This window comes from Eublepharis macularius, chromosome 11, assembly GCF_028583425.1.
Source record: "Eublepharis macularius isolate TG4126 chromosome 11, MPM_Emac_v1.0, whole genome shotgun sequence".
Classification (NCBI taxonomy): Eukaryota; Metazoa; Chordata; class Lepidosauria; order Squamata; family Eublepharidae; genus Eublepharis; species Eublepharis macularius.
The window spans coordinates 95,760,902-95,775,516 of NC_072800.1; the positions used below are offsets into that span (position 1 = coordinate 95,760,902).

General features: G+C 53.2%; 1 protein-coding gene across 1 annotated transcript in view; it reads left to right on the forward strand.

The window, feature by feature from the left end:
* The window catches only part of SMARCD3 (SWI/SNF related, matrix associated, actin dependent regulator of chromatin, subfamily d, member 3), a 49,593-nt gene extending 36,020 nt beyond the window's left edge, over nucleotides 1-13,573 (forward strand). The window contains exons 8-13 of the mRNA XM_054991931.1: nucleotides 5,113-5,274; nucleotides 5,908-6,005; nucleotides 8,018-8,153; nucleotides 8,708-8,830; nucleotides 10,338-10,439; nucleotides 10,539-13,573. Of these exons, the coding sequence (XP_054847906.1) occupies nucleotides 5,113-5,274; nucleotides 5,908-6,005; nucleotides 8,018-8,153; nucleotides 8,708-8,830; nucleotides 10,338-10,439; nucleotides 10,539-10,592 (675 nt within the window). The 3' untranslated portion in view covers nucleotides 10,593-13,573. The remainder of the gene's footprint in view (nucleotides 1-5,112; nucleotides 5,275-5,907; nucleotides 6,006-8,017; nucleotides 8,154-8,707; nucleotides 8,831-10,337; nucleotides 10,440-10,538) is intronic.
* Nucleotides 13,574-14,615: the final 1,042 nt, after the last annotated feature.

Sequence of the window (14,615 nt, forward strand, 5' to 3'; positions counted from 1 at the left end):
GAGTGGGTCTGCAGTCGCTCCAAAGTTTGGGACAAACCGTCTGTAGTAGTTAGTCAGTTCTGAGAAGGTTCTGACCTGCCTTTTAGTCTTTAGGGACTCCCACTTTTGAATAGCCTCCACCTTGTACCACATTGGGGTGATTCTCCCACTCCCCACCTTATGTCCAAGGTACACCACCTCTGGCATTCCAAATTGGCATTTGTTCAGCTTGATGGTGAGGCCTGCTCGTTGTATGGCCTCCAACACTTTAGCTAAATGTTCCAGGTGTGAGTCCATGTCCTCAAATTTATGTAACACCGAAAGGATATTTTCCTTGTCATGCCTGGACATTCCCGTAGACCGCACTAGTTCTTCCCATTGTGCAGGCTCTGAGAAGTGTGCCAGAATGTCTAAGGGGTCATCGTCCAGCATCTCATTTTCTCCTTTCTTTCTAGTTACATGCAACACCATGGGCGTCTCGAGGAATGGTTTCAGAATATTCACACGCACCACTTTAGTTTTGTGTCCAGACCTCTCCATAGCCACAGCATATGCAATATTGTCCAGTTTGTCCACAATTACATGGGGTCCCTCCCATGCAGCTTTCAACTTATTTGTGCGAAGGGGCAGAAAAACCATCACCCTGTCCCCTATCTCAAAAGTTCGAGACCTCGCTGTTTTGTCATACCAACTGCTCTGCTTACTTTGAGCTTTGGCCAAGTTCTCTTTAACAACCTGCATCATCCCCTTCAATCGTTCTCTGGAGGATAGTACATAGTCCACCACTGATGGCTTTGCCTTTGGGATTTTCTCCTCCCATCTTTCCTTGACCAGATCTAGAGGTCCCCTGACCTTTCTGCCGAGAAAACCCTGTAGATTCCTGGGGTACCTCCCTATATGCAAATAACAATTGCGGTAGTTTTTCATCCCAGTCTTGGGGGTGAGTGTCCCCATAAGCTCTTAGCATTCCATTCAATGTCCCATTAAACCTCTCAGTTCATTGGATTGAGGATGGTAAGCTGTAGTTTTCAGGTGTTTCACTCCACAGCATTTTCACAAACACTCCCATCAGTTCATACAAAAAGTTGTGCCCCCTATCTGTCAGAATTCCTGCGGGAAATCCCAGTTGACAAAATACCTTGATCAGGGCTTCAGCTACCACTGGAGCCTCGATGGAGGCTAGGGGCACAGCTTCTGGGTACCTCATGGCATGGTCCACTACAGTCAGAATAAACCGTTTGCCCCCCTGAGTCGGCTTTGGGAACAGGCCCACTATGTCGATCCCCACCCGTTGGCATGCTTCTCCCATGATAGGAAGGGACTGCAAAGGGGCCCGGACTTTACCCCCACTCTTGCCCACCTTTTGACATGTTGGACGTGACTTGCAGTAGTCCCTCACGTCTTGAGCCAGCTTTGGCCAGTAAAAGTTTAGCAAGAGTCTTCACCTGGTCTTGTTAACTCCTAAGTGCCCTGCACAGGGTATGTCATGACCCAACTCTAAGAGCCTGGGCCTGTATTTCTCTGGAACCACAAGCTGTCGAACTGCTTCCCAAGACCCTTTTCTATTAGGTGGTAACCAGAGCCTATATAATTGACCCTGCTTCCATACTACTTGCTCAGAAAGCGCATCTGAGAACTCCACTTCCAGGTTCCTTGCCCCATTGAGCAGTGGTTCCAGACTAGGATCTCCTTGAACCTCTGACAGAAACATTTCTGGATCCCCCAGACTTTCTACCATCTGTTCCTCTAGACCACCCCTAGTCCCTCTGTTTCCAGGACCCTTGGCAAAGATTTGGTTGGTGTCCTCAGTTCCCTCAGTTGGATTTTTTTTTAGCATTACTCAACTGACCCCCTCCCAGTCTGGAAGGCTCCACAGTTTCCAGCTGCTCTTGGGTGGAGTGGCACCCTTCTTCCCCTTTGAAACACTCTCCCTCGGGGCTGGAGACTGGCTGGTTCTGCCCCTCCTGGGAGACTACCCTCTCCTCAACCTCCGTAACCTGGGTCACCCCCTCCTCCCGGATTTGGCTTCTGTGAAGTTGCCTTCCTCCTCCCTCCTCCCTCGGAGGGTTTGGCTGCGTGTTACTGCATTAATGGTATACTAGCCAGCCAACAAATCCCGGCCCAATAACACTGGAACCACCTGTTCCTTCATTACTCCCACCTCTGTGAGACCTACTGACCCTCGCCATTCCACTGGTATCCGGGCCACAGGAATCATGGCAGGCGGTCCCAGAACCCCCTGGATTCTGTATGCCGTATCAGGGACAATATCAGTTTCCGACATCAGATCTGCCCTCTCCAAGGTTACCGAGGAGCCCGTTTCAGCAAGTCCCCAAACCAACCGGTCTTTCAATCACTCCAGTTTTCTGCTGGCTTCATTCGGGTAAAGAGGCACTCGTGGCTTACCACTGCCACCTTCTCCTCTTTCCCCTTTTGCGTAACCGGTACGTTTGAATGGGGTTTGGAGGTCTCGGCTTGCAACTGTGGGCAGGCTGACTTCAGGCGCCCAGCCTCCCCACATTTGTAACACCTGCGAACCTGGGGCCATTTCCAATTTGTCAAATCAGGGGACTTCCTACCCTCTGCCTTGGCAGGTGCCTCTTCCCTTTTTGGGGAAGGTTGTACTTTCCCACCCCTCTGGGAACCCCTCTCTTCCCTTCCCAAATGGGAAGTCCTCCAATCCAACCCCTCCCCGTTCAGCACCAGCTCGTCCATCAGTTCTGAGGCTCCTGCAACCGTTTTTGGCTTCTTATCTTTTGCCAGGCATTTTAACTCCTTGGGGATTTTAAAGTAGAATTGGTCTAAAACCAACAACTGAAACAAAGCCTCATAATCCCGGGCTTTTGCCTCCTCCGCCCATCTCCTTCCCAACTCATTTAGCTTTACCCCAAGTTCATAATACGATTTACATTGTTGTGGGGCCAAGCCCCGAAACTGCTTCCGAAAGTGGTCTGCCCCTAGTTTAAATCTTTTAAAGACAGTGGCTTTTATATGCTGCAAAAGTTATCCCGCCGTCCCCCAATAGGCATGCTGTGATAAATAGTTGCGAGTTTCCCAGTCAGGATACTACAGAGGTAAGACGTATAGTCTTCCTCTGCAACTCCCCACTGCTTGGCTGCCTTCTCGAAGTTGGAAAGGTATTCGGAGGGGTCTCCTCCCGCCTTGTATGCCACAAAGTCCTTGGGGGTGACTTGTATTTTTCTTGCTCTGGGCTGCTTTCAGTTGCAGAATCTCGAGCTTGTGTTTCCGTTGCTCCTCCTGCTCCTGCCTGCGGGTGTCTGCCTCTCTTTCTTGCTCCTGCCTGAGGATCTCTGCTTGCCTCTGATGGAGTTCCCGTTCATGTTCTCTCCGCTCCCTCTCGGCCTGAATACGCATCTGTTCCAGTTCCAGTTGCAGCTGGAAGTTTGCCTCTGGCTGGTTTAGGCGCACATCTGCAGATGCTCCTGCCTGCTGGTTCTTGGTCTATCAGGAGGGCTTGCAAATCTGCCACAGTCGCATTTTGACACTCCAGGTTCCGCTTGGCGCATCCTTCCTGGAGCTGGGGTTTTGTCATCTTTATAATGTCCCGTATCGTGGCAGGCTCCATCCCAACTAACTTAAACTTTCCCTGGCTTGGCCAACCCAAGAAAATAAAATAAAGCTTCCGTCACTGTCTGGAGGGTACACCAATTTTAAAGGCCTGCACAGTCAGACTTCCGGCTCAGTTTCCCTTCCTTTCCCTCTGTCTGTCCTTATCCCACTGCTGCTCACCAAGATGTGGCGAAACGGGGCCTTTCCTCCCACGGGTAGACCCCGCTCTGCCCACCCCTAAACCTTTCCGCCTCTGGCCAGGCACCTGGAGGGGCCGTCTCCCTTCCCTGTCTCCGGGTAGTTGCTGCCACCACTGTCCCTGTATGGGGTCCTGGTTAGGCGGGACAGCCTCCTAACCCACCCACCCCTCTGCTAGTGGGCCCAAGCAGTTGGGGGACTATGTGGAACAGAAGATCTTTCTTCCTTCATAAATTCCAAAACTCATTTATTTAACTTCCAACTATACACAGGCAAATATACAGTGAACGGAAGGAATAATAAAACAGAAACCGAAACCCCTGCTCTCTCTCCCTCCAATCACATTCCACTCCAGAGCTGGCCCCTCCCCTCTGCAGCCCATAGAAAGTTAACTGGGCCAGCCTTGCTGAAGCTTTCTCCAGACGCCATGGGGGCACCTCAAGAGCCTCTTTTGTGATAAGCCTGAAGCTACCTGAGGCCAATTTTTGTGAGTTCCCTTGTTAAATACACACACACGTACCCAGGGCTTTTTTTCAGCTGGAACGCGGTGGAACGGAGTTCTGGCACCTCTTGAAAATGGTCACATGGCTGGTGGCCCCGCCCCCTGATCTCCAGACAGAGGGGAGTTTAGATTGCCCTCCGTGCCATGCGGCGCGTTGGGCAATCTAAACTCCCCTCTGTCTGGAGATCAGGGGGCGGGGCCACCAGCCATGTGACCATTTTCGCTGAGGGCGATTTAAACTTTTAAAAACTCCCCCTTTGTTCCAGCTGACCCAAAGTGATGTCATTGTGTGGTCCTGGGAGCATGCGTGCACTTTGCGCGCGCACATGTGGTACCAGGGGCACTACCTCTCGCCACAAGTTGCCCCCTGTGCTGGCAACCCACTGAGTTCCACAACCTCTTTTCCCAGAGAAAAAGCCCTGCACGTCCCCCACCAGGGAAGCGCATCACTCCACTCAAGCCTAAAAGGCTTCCTCCAACGTGAAGGGCTCTTTTTCTGGTGGAACAGATGCTTCCACAAAAATCCAGCTCACCGAAAATTAAACTGGGGAGAAGCCAAGTATGCTAGAGCAGGTACCAGGCTGTGGCCAGTGGGGCAGGTCGGGATGCAGGGGGCGAGTTGTCTCAGTATGAAGCGGAGCACAGATAGGCTTGGAGTTTGTGGCAACCCTGCAAGGCACGCCCGGCTGGGCTCCCGCTTAAAGCGAAATGGTGGGGGGAGAATTGCTGTTTTATCAGGCTGGGCTTGATTGCGGAAGCGCCTAATTGGATTGCTCGCCTGGGTGTGTGTGTGTGTGTGTGTGTGCTGGCACAAGCTAGATCCAATCCTGACAGCATCGGGTCTCTTTCTTGTTCTCCTCCAGCCCCCACAATTCAAACTTGACCCCCGCTTGGCCCGCCTGCTGGGGATCCACACGCAGACACGCTCCGCCATTATCCAGGCACTGTGGCAGTACATCAAGACAAACAAGCTACAGGACTCCCACGACAAGGAATACATCAACTGTGACAAGTATTTCCAGCAGGTGAACTGCTCCCCCTTCACCCAGATCTGTAATGGTGGACCTGCCAAAGGGCCGGCTGCCGGCTGCTGCATTTCCGGCTGCCCTGTGCTTGGGACTGACCGCTGGCTGCAACCTTGCTTGGGTCTCTGGAGGCTTTAGGCCAAGCTGTGGGTGGCAGTGAAGGTCAGGGTGCTCCTGGGCGCTTCGTCGGAATCGGGGCCATCAGTGGAAGAGCCCACCCGTGTGGGAGGGGCTGTATCTCAGAGCCAGTTCCAGCCACTATTGTCCTAACCCCTGATCCAGCACTGGGAGCCGCATCACCGCATAGACCTTGTTTGCCTTCTGTTTCTTACCTTCTAATGTCAGCTGCCTCTTTGGTCCCTGGGAATTCAAAGGACATGCAAAAGTAAACAGGTCACATGCAGTTTCTCCCCAAAGGAATATTTGCTTGCTTCCTCTCTCACTCCCTTTTCCTAGCCCTGGGGAGTGTGGGGGTTTGCTTTCCTTGCTGATTTTTTTGTCTTTAGTCTCCAAGAAAAAGGATGGTAGGGAGACTGGAGGCCGCCAGGGGGCCGAGCAACAGGCAGCAAGTGCTTCAGGTATCTTCGTCCCGCTGTCTGCTGCCCCCTGATGCTGGGCTGTTTCTCATTTCAGATCTTTGACTGCCCACGGCTCAAGTTTTCTGAGATCCCACAAAGACTCACTAACCTACTTCTGCCACCAGACCCCATTGTCATCAACCACGTCATCAGGTAAGCCTCTCCACTCTGCAGCTCCGGCCTCTGTCGGGGCTTCTGAGAATGACCCCGGCAAGCTCTTCTCTCAGGCGTGCCCCTGTCTGACGCCCCCCATAACCCCCGGGGGGGGGGGAAGCCTCCGTCTTCCTGTAGCTCCCAGCTTGGCAGCAGCTGGGAGCCAGAAGAAGTGGACGAGGCCCCCGCCGCTGCTCCTTGGCCTCCGCCAGATACAGCTTCCCTCCTTTCTCAGCTGAGGCCCACCCCCTGCCAAACTGCGTGTCCCATTCTTACCCCTCATCAAAGAGGCCCACTGTTCTTTGAGGGTCATGCAGGAGTCCGAAGGCTCAGGGCTGCAGGCCCACAGCAGTTCAGTGTGCAGAGAGGTCTAGCCAGAAGTGCCTAGAAAGAGGAGTGGCCTCGTCTGACCGCTCCAGCAGGCCTCCCTAGCCAAGCTGGCTGGTTGTCAGTGCCATCTGCTTAGGCCCCGGCCCCTTGGGCCACCTCAGAGAGGGATGGGGTCAAGAGTGACTGTGGTGCTCCTCTCTGGATGAATCCAATGGAGCTGCTGCTGTCGAGCTCCTTGGAAGGCCTGAGAGGCCACAGTGACAGCAGTGAAGGGTCTGGCTTCGATGGGACCACCGCGTCAACTGACTCATGGCCAGCAGAATTATTGGGGGTGGCTTGGACTCTTATTAAGGGAGGAGATTCAAACGACTAGTAACTTGGCTTCGAATTGTGACTGTTTTGCATGTTTCTTTGAATATGTTCTGATCTGGGGGCCAGGGAGTGGAGGTTCTGAAACACTGTTGAGTCCTGAGGTTTTGGATTTTTTCCACTTGATCTTGCCAAACAATGTTGAGTCCAAAGCCACCAGATGTAGGTCAAAAGATGAGTCCAATGGCACCTTAAAGAGCAACATAATTTTGCCGGCTATAAGCTTTTTGCAGGCAAAGCTCCCTTCATCAGGTAACGAACTGTCACAGTTAAGAAGGGGAGGAGGGCGACTTCCCTTGCTGGGAACATCCCTTACACCAAGGGCTCCCTGGAAACCCTTGAACCCTGTGAACTTTTCACAGACCCGCTCCTGTTCACGGACTGGTTCATCGGTCCATGGTCTGTCGCTTCTGGGGGCCCTAGGACTGCCCTTTTGCTCTCAGAGATGCCAAACTCACAGTGAGTCTTCATGCACGGTGGCAACTGACTGCCACCACTCCTGAGACCTGCTGAGAAGGAGCTCTTCTAGTGCAGCGCCAGAAGAGTCACGGTGAAAACTCTGGAGGATGCCTGTGCAGTTTGGCACGAAGGGAAGAGATTCAGAGAAATATATTGTAATTGTACTATCGAAGCCAAAAAAGTCTTTTTAAAGAGGAGATTTATTATAGGAAAAAGGGGGAAATGGTAGTTGGATTCAAAAAGAGTAGGGAAGGAGGCAAAATATAATGAAAGAGAAAGCATACCATCACACAGCACACCGTCTCTCAAATAAAAGCAACAGAGTTGGTCTAACTAAGCTAAGTTCCACTTTACCTAGATTGTAGCAGGTTCCTCAGAGCATGTACAAAGTTCCTGCAGTACCAAGATAGTGGAGAAATCCTTAATACCTGCCGACTGGTCTTGGAGTCTACAGATATCATCCTGTTCCAAAGTGGGGAGAAGGAAGTTCAGAATGAGGATTCTGACCTAATTCAGCCTCCTCTGTAGACTAACCAGCATACCAGTCTAGTCCCAGACAAAGCTCTGTCTTGACGCAAGAGGCTGCCAGTCAGAAAAGTGCCACCCTATTCATGGCTCTTAGCTTCCATGACAAAATGTGGGTCTGGCCCTCACCAGCGGGTCCTTTGTCCAAGAGGGATTAAGTCAGGCCAGGCAGCTCCAAGGTGGACGGGGCAGAAAGAGGCATTCTCGTTCCAGCCCTCCAAAGGTGGTTTCCTGGTTGCGACTTAGATCTGGGACCACCCTTCTTAGAGCCACGTGCTTGCTGTGGCTTGTGGCTTGAAAGCTGTGTGTCTCGCCCCCTCCTCACACAGCGTAGACCCCAGTGACCAGAAGAAGACGGCTTGCTATGACATTGACGTGGAGGTTGAAGATCCCCTGAAAGGGCAGATGAGCAGCTTCCTTCTCTCAACAGCAAATCAGCAGGAGATCACAGCCCTGGACAACAAGGTGCTCTGGGGCAGGGCGGCGGGGAGCCTGACGTGGGCTCTTGGTGTTGCCTCTGCAAGCGCAGCCGTGTCTGTGAAGTAGGCCCGAAAGAGGGTCTGGCCCCATTGACTCCGAGACATAAGGATAAGCCTGTTGCCCTGCTGGATCAGACCGCTGGTCCATTTGCCCAGCACCTTCCTTCCAGCAGTGGCCAATCAGATCCCACCAGGAAATCTGCAAGCAGAGCCCACTGGCAGCAGCCCTCCCCCTCCCCCTCAAGTTCAAATGGCCAGGAAGAGAGCTATCCTCATAACTTGCTTGACCTGCTTTTGAAACTGTCTAAGCCAGCAGCCATCCCTTTTGAGGGGTCTGCTTCTAGGGGGATCGAGCAAGTCTCCGCAGCCGTGCCGGATTCACTTCGGGCCTGACCTGGTATTTTGGGTTCTCCTTTTCCCACAAGGTACTACTGGTGGCTTGGTGGCACCTCAGCTCTGTGCCAAGTGGGTCATGTAGCAATCAAAGAGGTTAATTTGGGGCTTTGGTACAAATTACTTACATTCTGTTTTCTTGGGCAGATTCATGAGACAATCGAATCCATCAACCAGCTAAAGATACAGCGAGATTTCATGTTGAGCTTCTCCAAAGACCCGAAAGGATATATCCAAGATCTTCTCCGATCTCAGAGTAGAGACCTGAAGGTAACATTTTCTTTGGCTTTTAGGGCTAATGTAAGGGAGAAGGCTGCATGGTTAACTAAATTCTCAGCAGTCATGTTACCAGGTAGCGTATCCCAGCTGACATCAGGCACTCGGTCAGGACTGGTTTCCCCCTCATACTACCTCTGGTCTGTGGTTTGGGTGCTCAGAGCAGAGAGGCGGCAGCTTTGGACACCACTTGTAGCAGCTGTGGGGACTTAGGCGCCCAAGTGCCTGTGCACGTCCTTCGTAGACACACTTTGTGAATTGTGGCCTTGCTGTGTGAAGGGGGAGAAATAGGAAAAGTGACCATTGCTATCCATTCATGGTTTAATATTATTGAAAACCAATCACTACACAATGGTATTGTAGCCCCTGGAAATTCAGGTTTGTAATTGACCAGAATACAGTTGTTGCTGGCATGAATGAGGTGGGATCTAGGGGTCTTAGTAGACCATACACTGACCATGACCAGTTTCCTTCTGCCCTCCATGCATCTGACGAAGAGAACGTGATTCTCGAAAGCTTATGCTACAATAAAATTGGTTCATCTTAAAGGTGCTACTGGACTCTTTTTGATTTTGCTACCACAGACTAACACGGCTAACTCCTCTGGATCTATGACCGTGAGTCAGCAGTGTGATATAGTAGCTAGAAAGGCCAATGCGGTTTTGGGCTGCATCAACAGAAGCATGGTGTCCAGATCACGAGAAGTGATGGTATCGCTCTACTCTGCTCTGGTTAGACCTCACCTAGAGTGTTGTGTTCAGTTTTGGGCACCACAATTTAAGAAGGATATAAAGCTGGAACATGTCCAGAGGAGGGCAACGAAGATGGTGAGGGGTCTGGAGACTAAGTCCTGTGAGGAAAGGTTGAAGTAGCTCAGTATGTTTAGCTTGGAGAGGAGACGACTGAGAGGTGATACGATAACCATCTTCAAGTACTTGAAGGGCTGGATGGCGTGGAGTTGTTTTCCGCTGCCCGAGAAGGTCGGACCAGAACCAACGGGTTGAAACTAAATCAAAAGTGTTTTTGGCTAAACGTTAGGAACAGCTTCCTGACAGAGTATTCCCTCGGTGGGACAGGCTTCCTCGGGAGGTGGTGGGCTCTCCTTCTTTGAAGGTTTTTAAGCAGAGGCTAAATGGCCATCTGACAGCAATGCTGACTTTGTGAATCTGGGCAGATCATGAGAGAGAGGGCAGGAAGGGGGTTGCATCAGTGCCTAGTTCATGTGGCCCCTTCTTGAATGCCCAGGGTAAGGCCAGTCGCAACCTTGGGGTCAGGTAGCAATTTTCCCCAGGCCAGTTTGGCTAGGGATCCTGATGGCGTTTTGCCATCTTCTGGGCATGGAGTTAGGGTCACTGTGTGTGTGGGGGGGGGAGGGGGTATTTGGGAATGTCCTGAATTTTTCAGGGGGTTGGACTCGGTGGCCCTGGAGGTCCCTTCTAGCCTTGGGATTCTATGATTCCTGGCTTTGTCGCCTATGTGCTGACTTCCCGCTGCATTGCAGGTAATGACGGACGTTGTTGGGAATCCCGAGGAAGAGCGGCGAGCGGATTTCTACCATGAGCCCTGGTCCCAAGAGGCTGTAAGCAGATACTTCTATTGTAAGGTAAGGCGCCAGAGGCAGGGCAGTGTGGGCCAGCTGGCTGCCGTGCCTCCCCCCACCCATCTCCAAGTAAGCACGGCTGCTGCTCTCTCTATTTTTCAGATCCAGCAACGACGGCAAGAGCTGGAACAGTCGCTTGGGGTGCGCAACACATAAGCCGCTTGGAGCAGGATCTCCTGGGGGACACATCAGTGCTCCTTGGATCCCTGTTGCCTAGAAAATGGACCTGCTTCATGACTGGCCAGGGGGGCGCCACTGGCCGCTCGAGTCTCAGCGGCTCTAGGGTGGTTTTCCTCTCCGGAGCGTACTTCTCCTCAGACCATTCCAGGCCAGGAGGCAACGGGGGTTTCTACTCGCATTTCACTCACTTCATTAGGAGAACAAGGCCTGCGTGCATACGCACACGCACACGCACACGCACGCACACACAACGCCCCTTTTGTCTTCATGTCATTCTGGGGAAGGGAATGGTACTAAGACAGGTTCCTGTGGGTGGGTCCCACTCTGCCTTCCCTGAATGCTCGGTGGGGCACTAGGAATCGCGTGACCAGGACACGGGCAACTGGGTCTGTGAGGGCTGCAGAGACCTGGAATTGGGGGTGGGGGGGTGGGGGGAATACAGTAGCACGCTCAGTGTGGCACAGCTGACAGGACGGGTGGCGCTTGGAATGTGTGCCCTGGTCTCCCAGTCTTCTGGGCGGGGCTGCCCCTTGGTCACATCCCGGCCGCAGTGCGGCCCGCTTCTCTTTCCAAGGCCCGGCCCGGCATGGAGGCAGGACTTCCGGTGCCTTCCCCCTCAAAGCTGTGTTGAAAGAGGCTAGCCCTCGTTCACCCCCTGGCCAGCAAGAGGTAGGAGCTTTGAGGGACAGTTGTTGAGTACCACAGTGCTCTGCCCGGTGCCACAGAGAACCCAGTTTGGGCTGAGAATGCCAGGGAGTTTTTCTGGCTGCCAAAATGTGTAGCCTGCGTGCTTAGCAAGAAGCCCCCCAGCTGGACTGTACCCCTGAGCTGCTCCTTGCTGTGCTGCAGGATCAGCCTTTCCGCCCAGGCCAGGAGAGAGGATTGAAAACGGAGCGGCATTTGGAATACTTCCCATTGCCCCTCTCTCCTGCTGTGCCCCTCCATTCCGGCTGACTTGGGGCTGACGGAGCCCTCGATTGGGTCTGCCGATGAGCCTTCTGGGATGCTAAGCTCCGGGTCCTTGCGGTCTGCTCACAGGACAGCCAAATCAGCCTCCCCCGACCACAAGTCTCTCTGCTGTGAGCTGAGCCATGCTGTGGAGCACGGCTGCTCCTCTCTTGCCTTGCAGTTAAGTTGAGCCAAAGGGGATTTGAGCGGTTTGAGCATCAGGAGAGGAAATGCCGAGCTTCTCATGGTGGAGCTCCCCCCCCCCCCCCCGGCAGCTGGGACGAAGTCGTAGCAAAACGAAGGGCAGGCGCCTGGCCTGGCACTAGCTATGGGCCCCACCTCTGCCCTAGTGCCATTTGTAGTGGGCCAGGAGGGCGGGGGAGGGAGTAAGAAATGCAGGCCTGTTGGTGGTTATGGGGGCTGTTTTGCAGCCTGGACATGAGCAGAACATTGGCCCAGCCCTCCCTTAAGGAAAAGCCTCCCTGGAATGCGGTACTCCCCCCCCCCCCGCCACCTTTCACTCCTCAGCGCTTGGGTGTTGCTTTCAGCATGGAAGGGAGGGAACATGCATGGGCTGCCTGACCTCTGCTTCCACATCCATTGGGTGCCCGGTCATTGGCAAGCGTGCCGTTCAGCAGGCCAGCCCCTCTTTGTCTTCCTCAGGCCATGATCCGAGGACTGCAGGCGGCCCGTTGAAGGTTTGCCAATAGGGGGGTGGGGGGATAATGACAGAAGGAGGGAGGACTGGATAGATGTTAGGTTGCCTCCCTGCAGAAGACCATGCTGATGGTGCAGAGGGGAGAGGAATGGCCCAGTGGAGGGAATACGTTCGGACATCCACCCCCCACCCACCCGCCCCCCTGCCGCATCACTGAAGACGCCTCTTGCTACTGGTCCAGGCTCGGCAGGGGCACGCTGAGGCTGGCAGAGGGGCTGCCCCTTCCTGAAGGATGCAGGGGAAGCAATAATGGCCTTCCTCTTCACAGCCTGAGGAAGGGCTGGAATAATAGCAGCGCAGTGGGTGGGACCCAGGGGAGGACCCCACAGAAGGAGTTGGCCGAGTGGATCTTTCGCCAGGGGGCCCTTCGTCCTGAGGCTCCTGTCTGAGTATCAGGAGGGCCTTGTGAGCAAACAGTACCACAGGGTGGAGTATTGCGAGAATGGGCAGGAATCAGGGAAAGACCCTTCGTCCCTTCGTGGGCTTCTGTGAATTTTTCTGTGGGATCCAACTCAAGGTCTGAGTTTATTTTGTCACCTCTCATCCCCAAAGCAGAGGATGGCGCTTGTGTGGAAATTCAGTCTGCGTTCACCATGTTGTTGATTAAGAATTTGCTGCTCCTTTTACCTGGAGATGCCGTGCATCGAACCTGGGATCTTCTGCATGCCAGGCGGATGCTCTTCCACTGTGCCATTGCCCAGCCCGTCGGTTCTGCCTGTAAACAGTTGGAGAGAAAATACCACCAGGGAGCAACCATGTGATGAAAGTTGGAGTTTGAAAAGGTGTTTGAGGGCTGCCAATATGTTCCCTGGACAGGGCATCGATGAAAGAGAATGCGGAATTAAAGGCTGTAGAGGAGCAGTCGGTCCTTGAAGTGCTATTGGCTCTCGTAGCGCAGTCTTATCTCTCAGAGTTGCTGGTTGGCTGCAGTACAGCCCATTGTGTGTGTGTGTGTGTGTGTAAGTGTAGCAAAGCGTAAATGGCAGAATGTGGGGTGCTCTTTAGATTCCCAGAAAAATGGCCGAGCACGTACCTGGATACTGGCCTGTCCAAAATCATGCCCAGTGCCAGATCTCTCTGCAGCAGTTCCTCCAGTTTGCCAACACGGGTTCATTAGAGGCAATGAATAGCACAGAGAGGTTATGCTGCAGCAAGCCCCACTTAACGCGCTCCTCCTGTGAATGGTGGCCTCAGGATAATGCAGTCATCTAGTAGATGCAGATAAATAGATATGCAGACCAAGCAGGAGTCTAGACGGGACCCCACTGTGAGCCAAAACACACGTTAAGAAATACCTAGGTTCAGCACGTGTTCTCTTACCTCAAGGTTTGCCGGGATCTGTAGGCGTCCTGGAAGCTTAAAGTTTAGCATTTACAGAGCAGCAGGAAGGGGAAGGGAAATACAGGCGCCTGTATTTCCCTCCCTGCTGCTCTGTAAATGCTAAACTTTAAGCTTCCAGGATGCCTACAGATCCCGGCAAACCTTGAGGTAAGAGAGCACGTGCTGAACCTAGGTATTTCTTAACGTGTGTTTTGGCTCTGTATTTCTGAAGCTGCACATGTAAGAAAACAAAGGTTGTAGCTAATACATGCACACTAATCTTTGCTACATCTGCACTTTTTTGCAAAGCTTGGAGGAGAGGAGGAGACTTCCACCCTCAAGCAAAGTGTCTCTGCTGTGATTGGTTGTGCAGTGGTAGCCTCCCAAAAGATTGCTGGGGACAAACATGAGTCTTGAATGTGTGGAGAGTCAGTTAGCTGGGAAGGGAAACTGCAGTGGGAAAGTAGCAAGCTAGGAAGGAGTTGGGCTGCTCCCTATTCTCCAAACATCTGCCCACTAAAAGCTGTTCTTCCTTCAGGTGAGGGTCTGCTTATTTACGCATAGCTTGGCCCTGAGGCTGAGTGGGGAGCGGTGGCCTGCCACCCCGTCTTCCTTCTCCCCCTCTTGCCAAAGCAAGTCTTCTGGTCTTCCTGGAAGGCAAGGCGACGACGTGAAGAGCCTTGGTCCACCAGGGTCAGAGTTGCCTCTCCGACTAGCAGTAGCTCTCTGGCGTCTGAGGCAGAGGTCTTTCATGCCACCGATTCCCTTATCCTTTTAGCTGGAGATGCGGCTGCCAGGGGTGGAACGGGGGGCCTTCTGTGTGCCAAGCGGGTGTTCTTCCGGTGAGCCACAGCTCTTCCCCAAGGTGCACAGAGAGCAGCACGCAGACCACCAGCATCCCCTTGCATGGGCAAGAAACACAAAGAGGCTCTATGATCTGCTGCGGCAGGAGATTTCCCCAGGACTGCTGCAGAGGCAGACAGCCAAGAGGCCTGGCAAAGGTGACGGGAGTG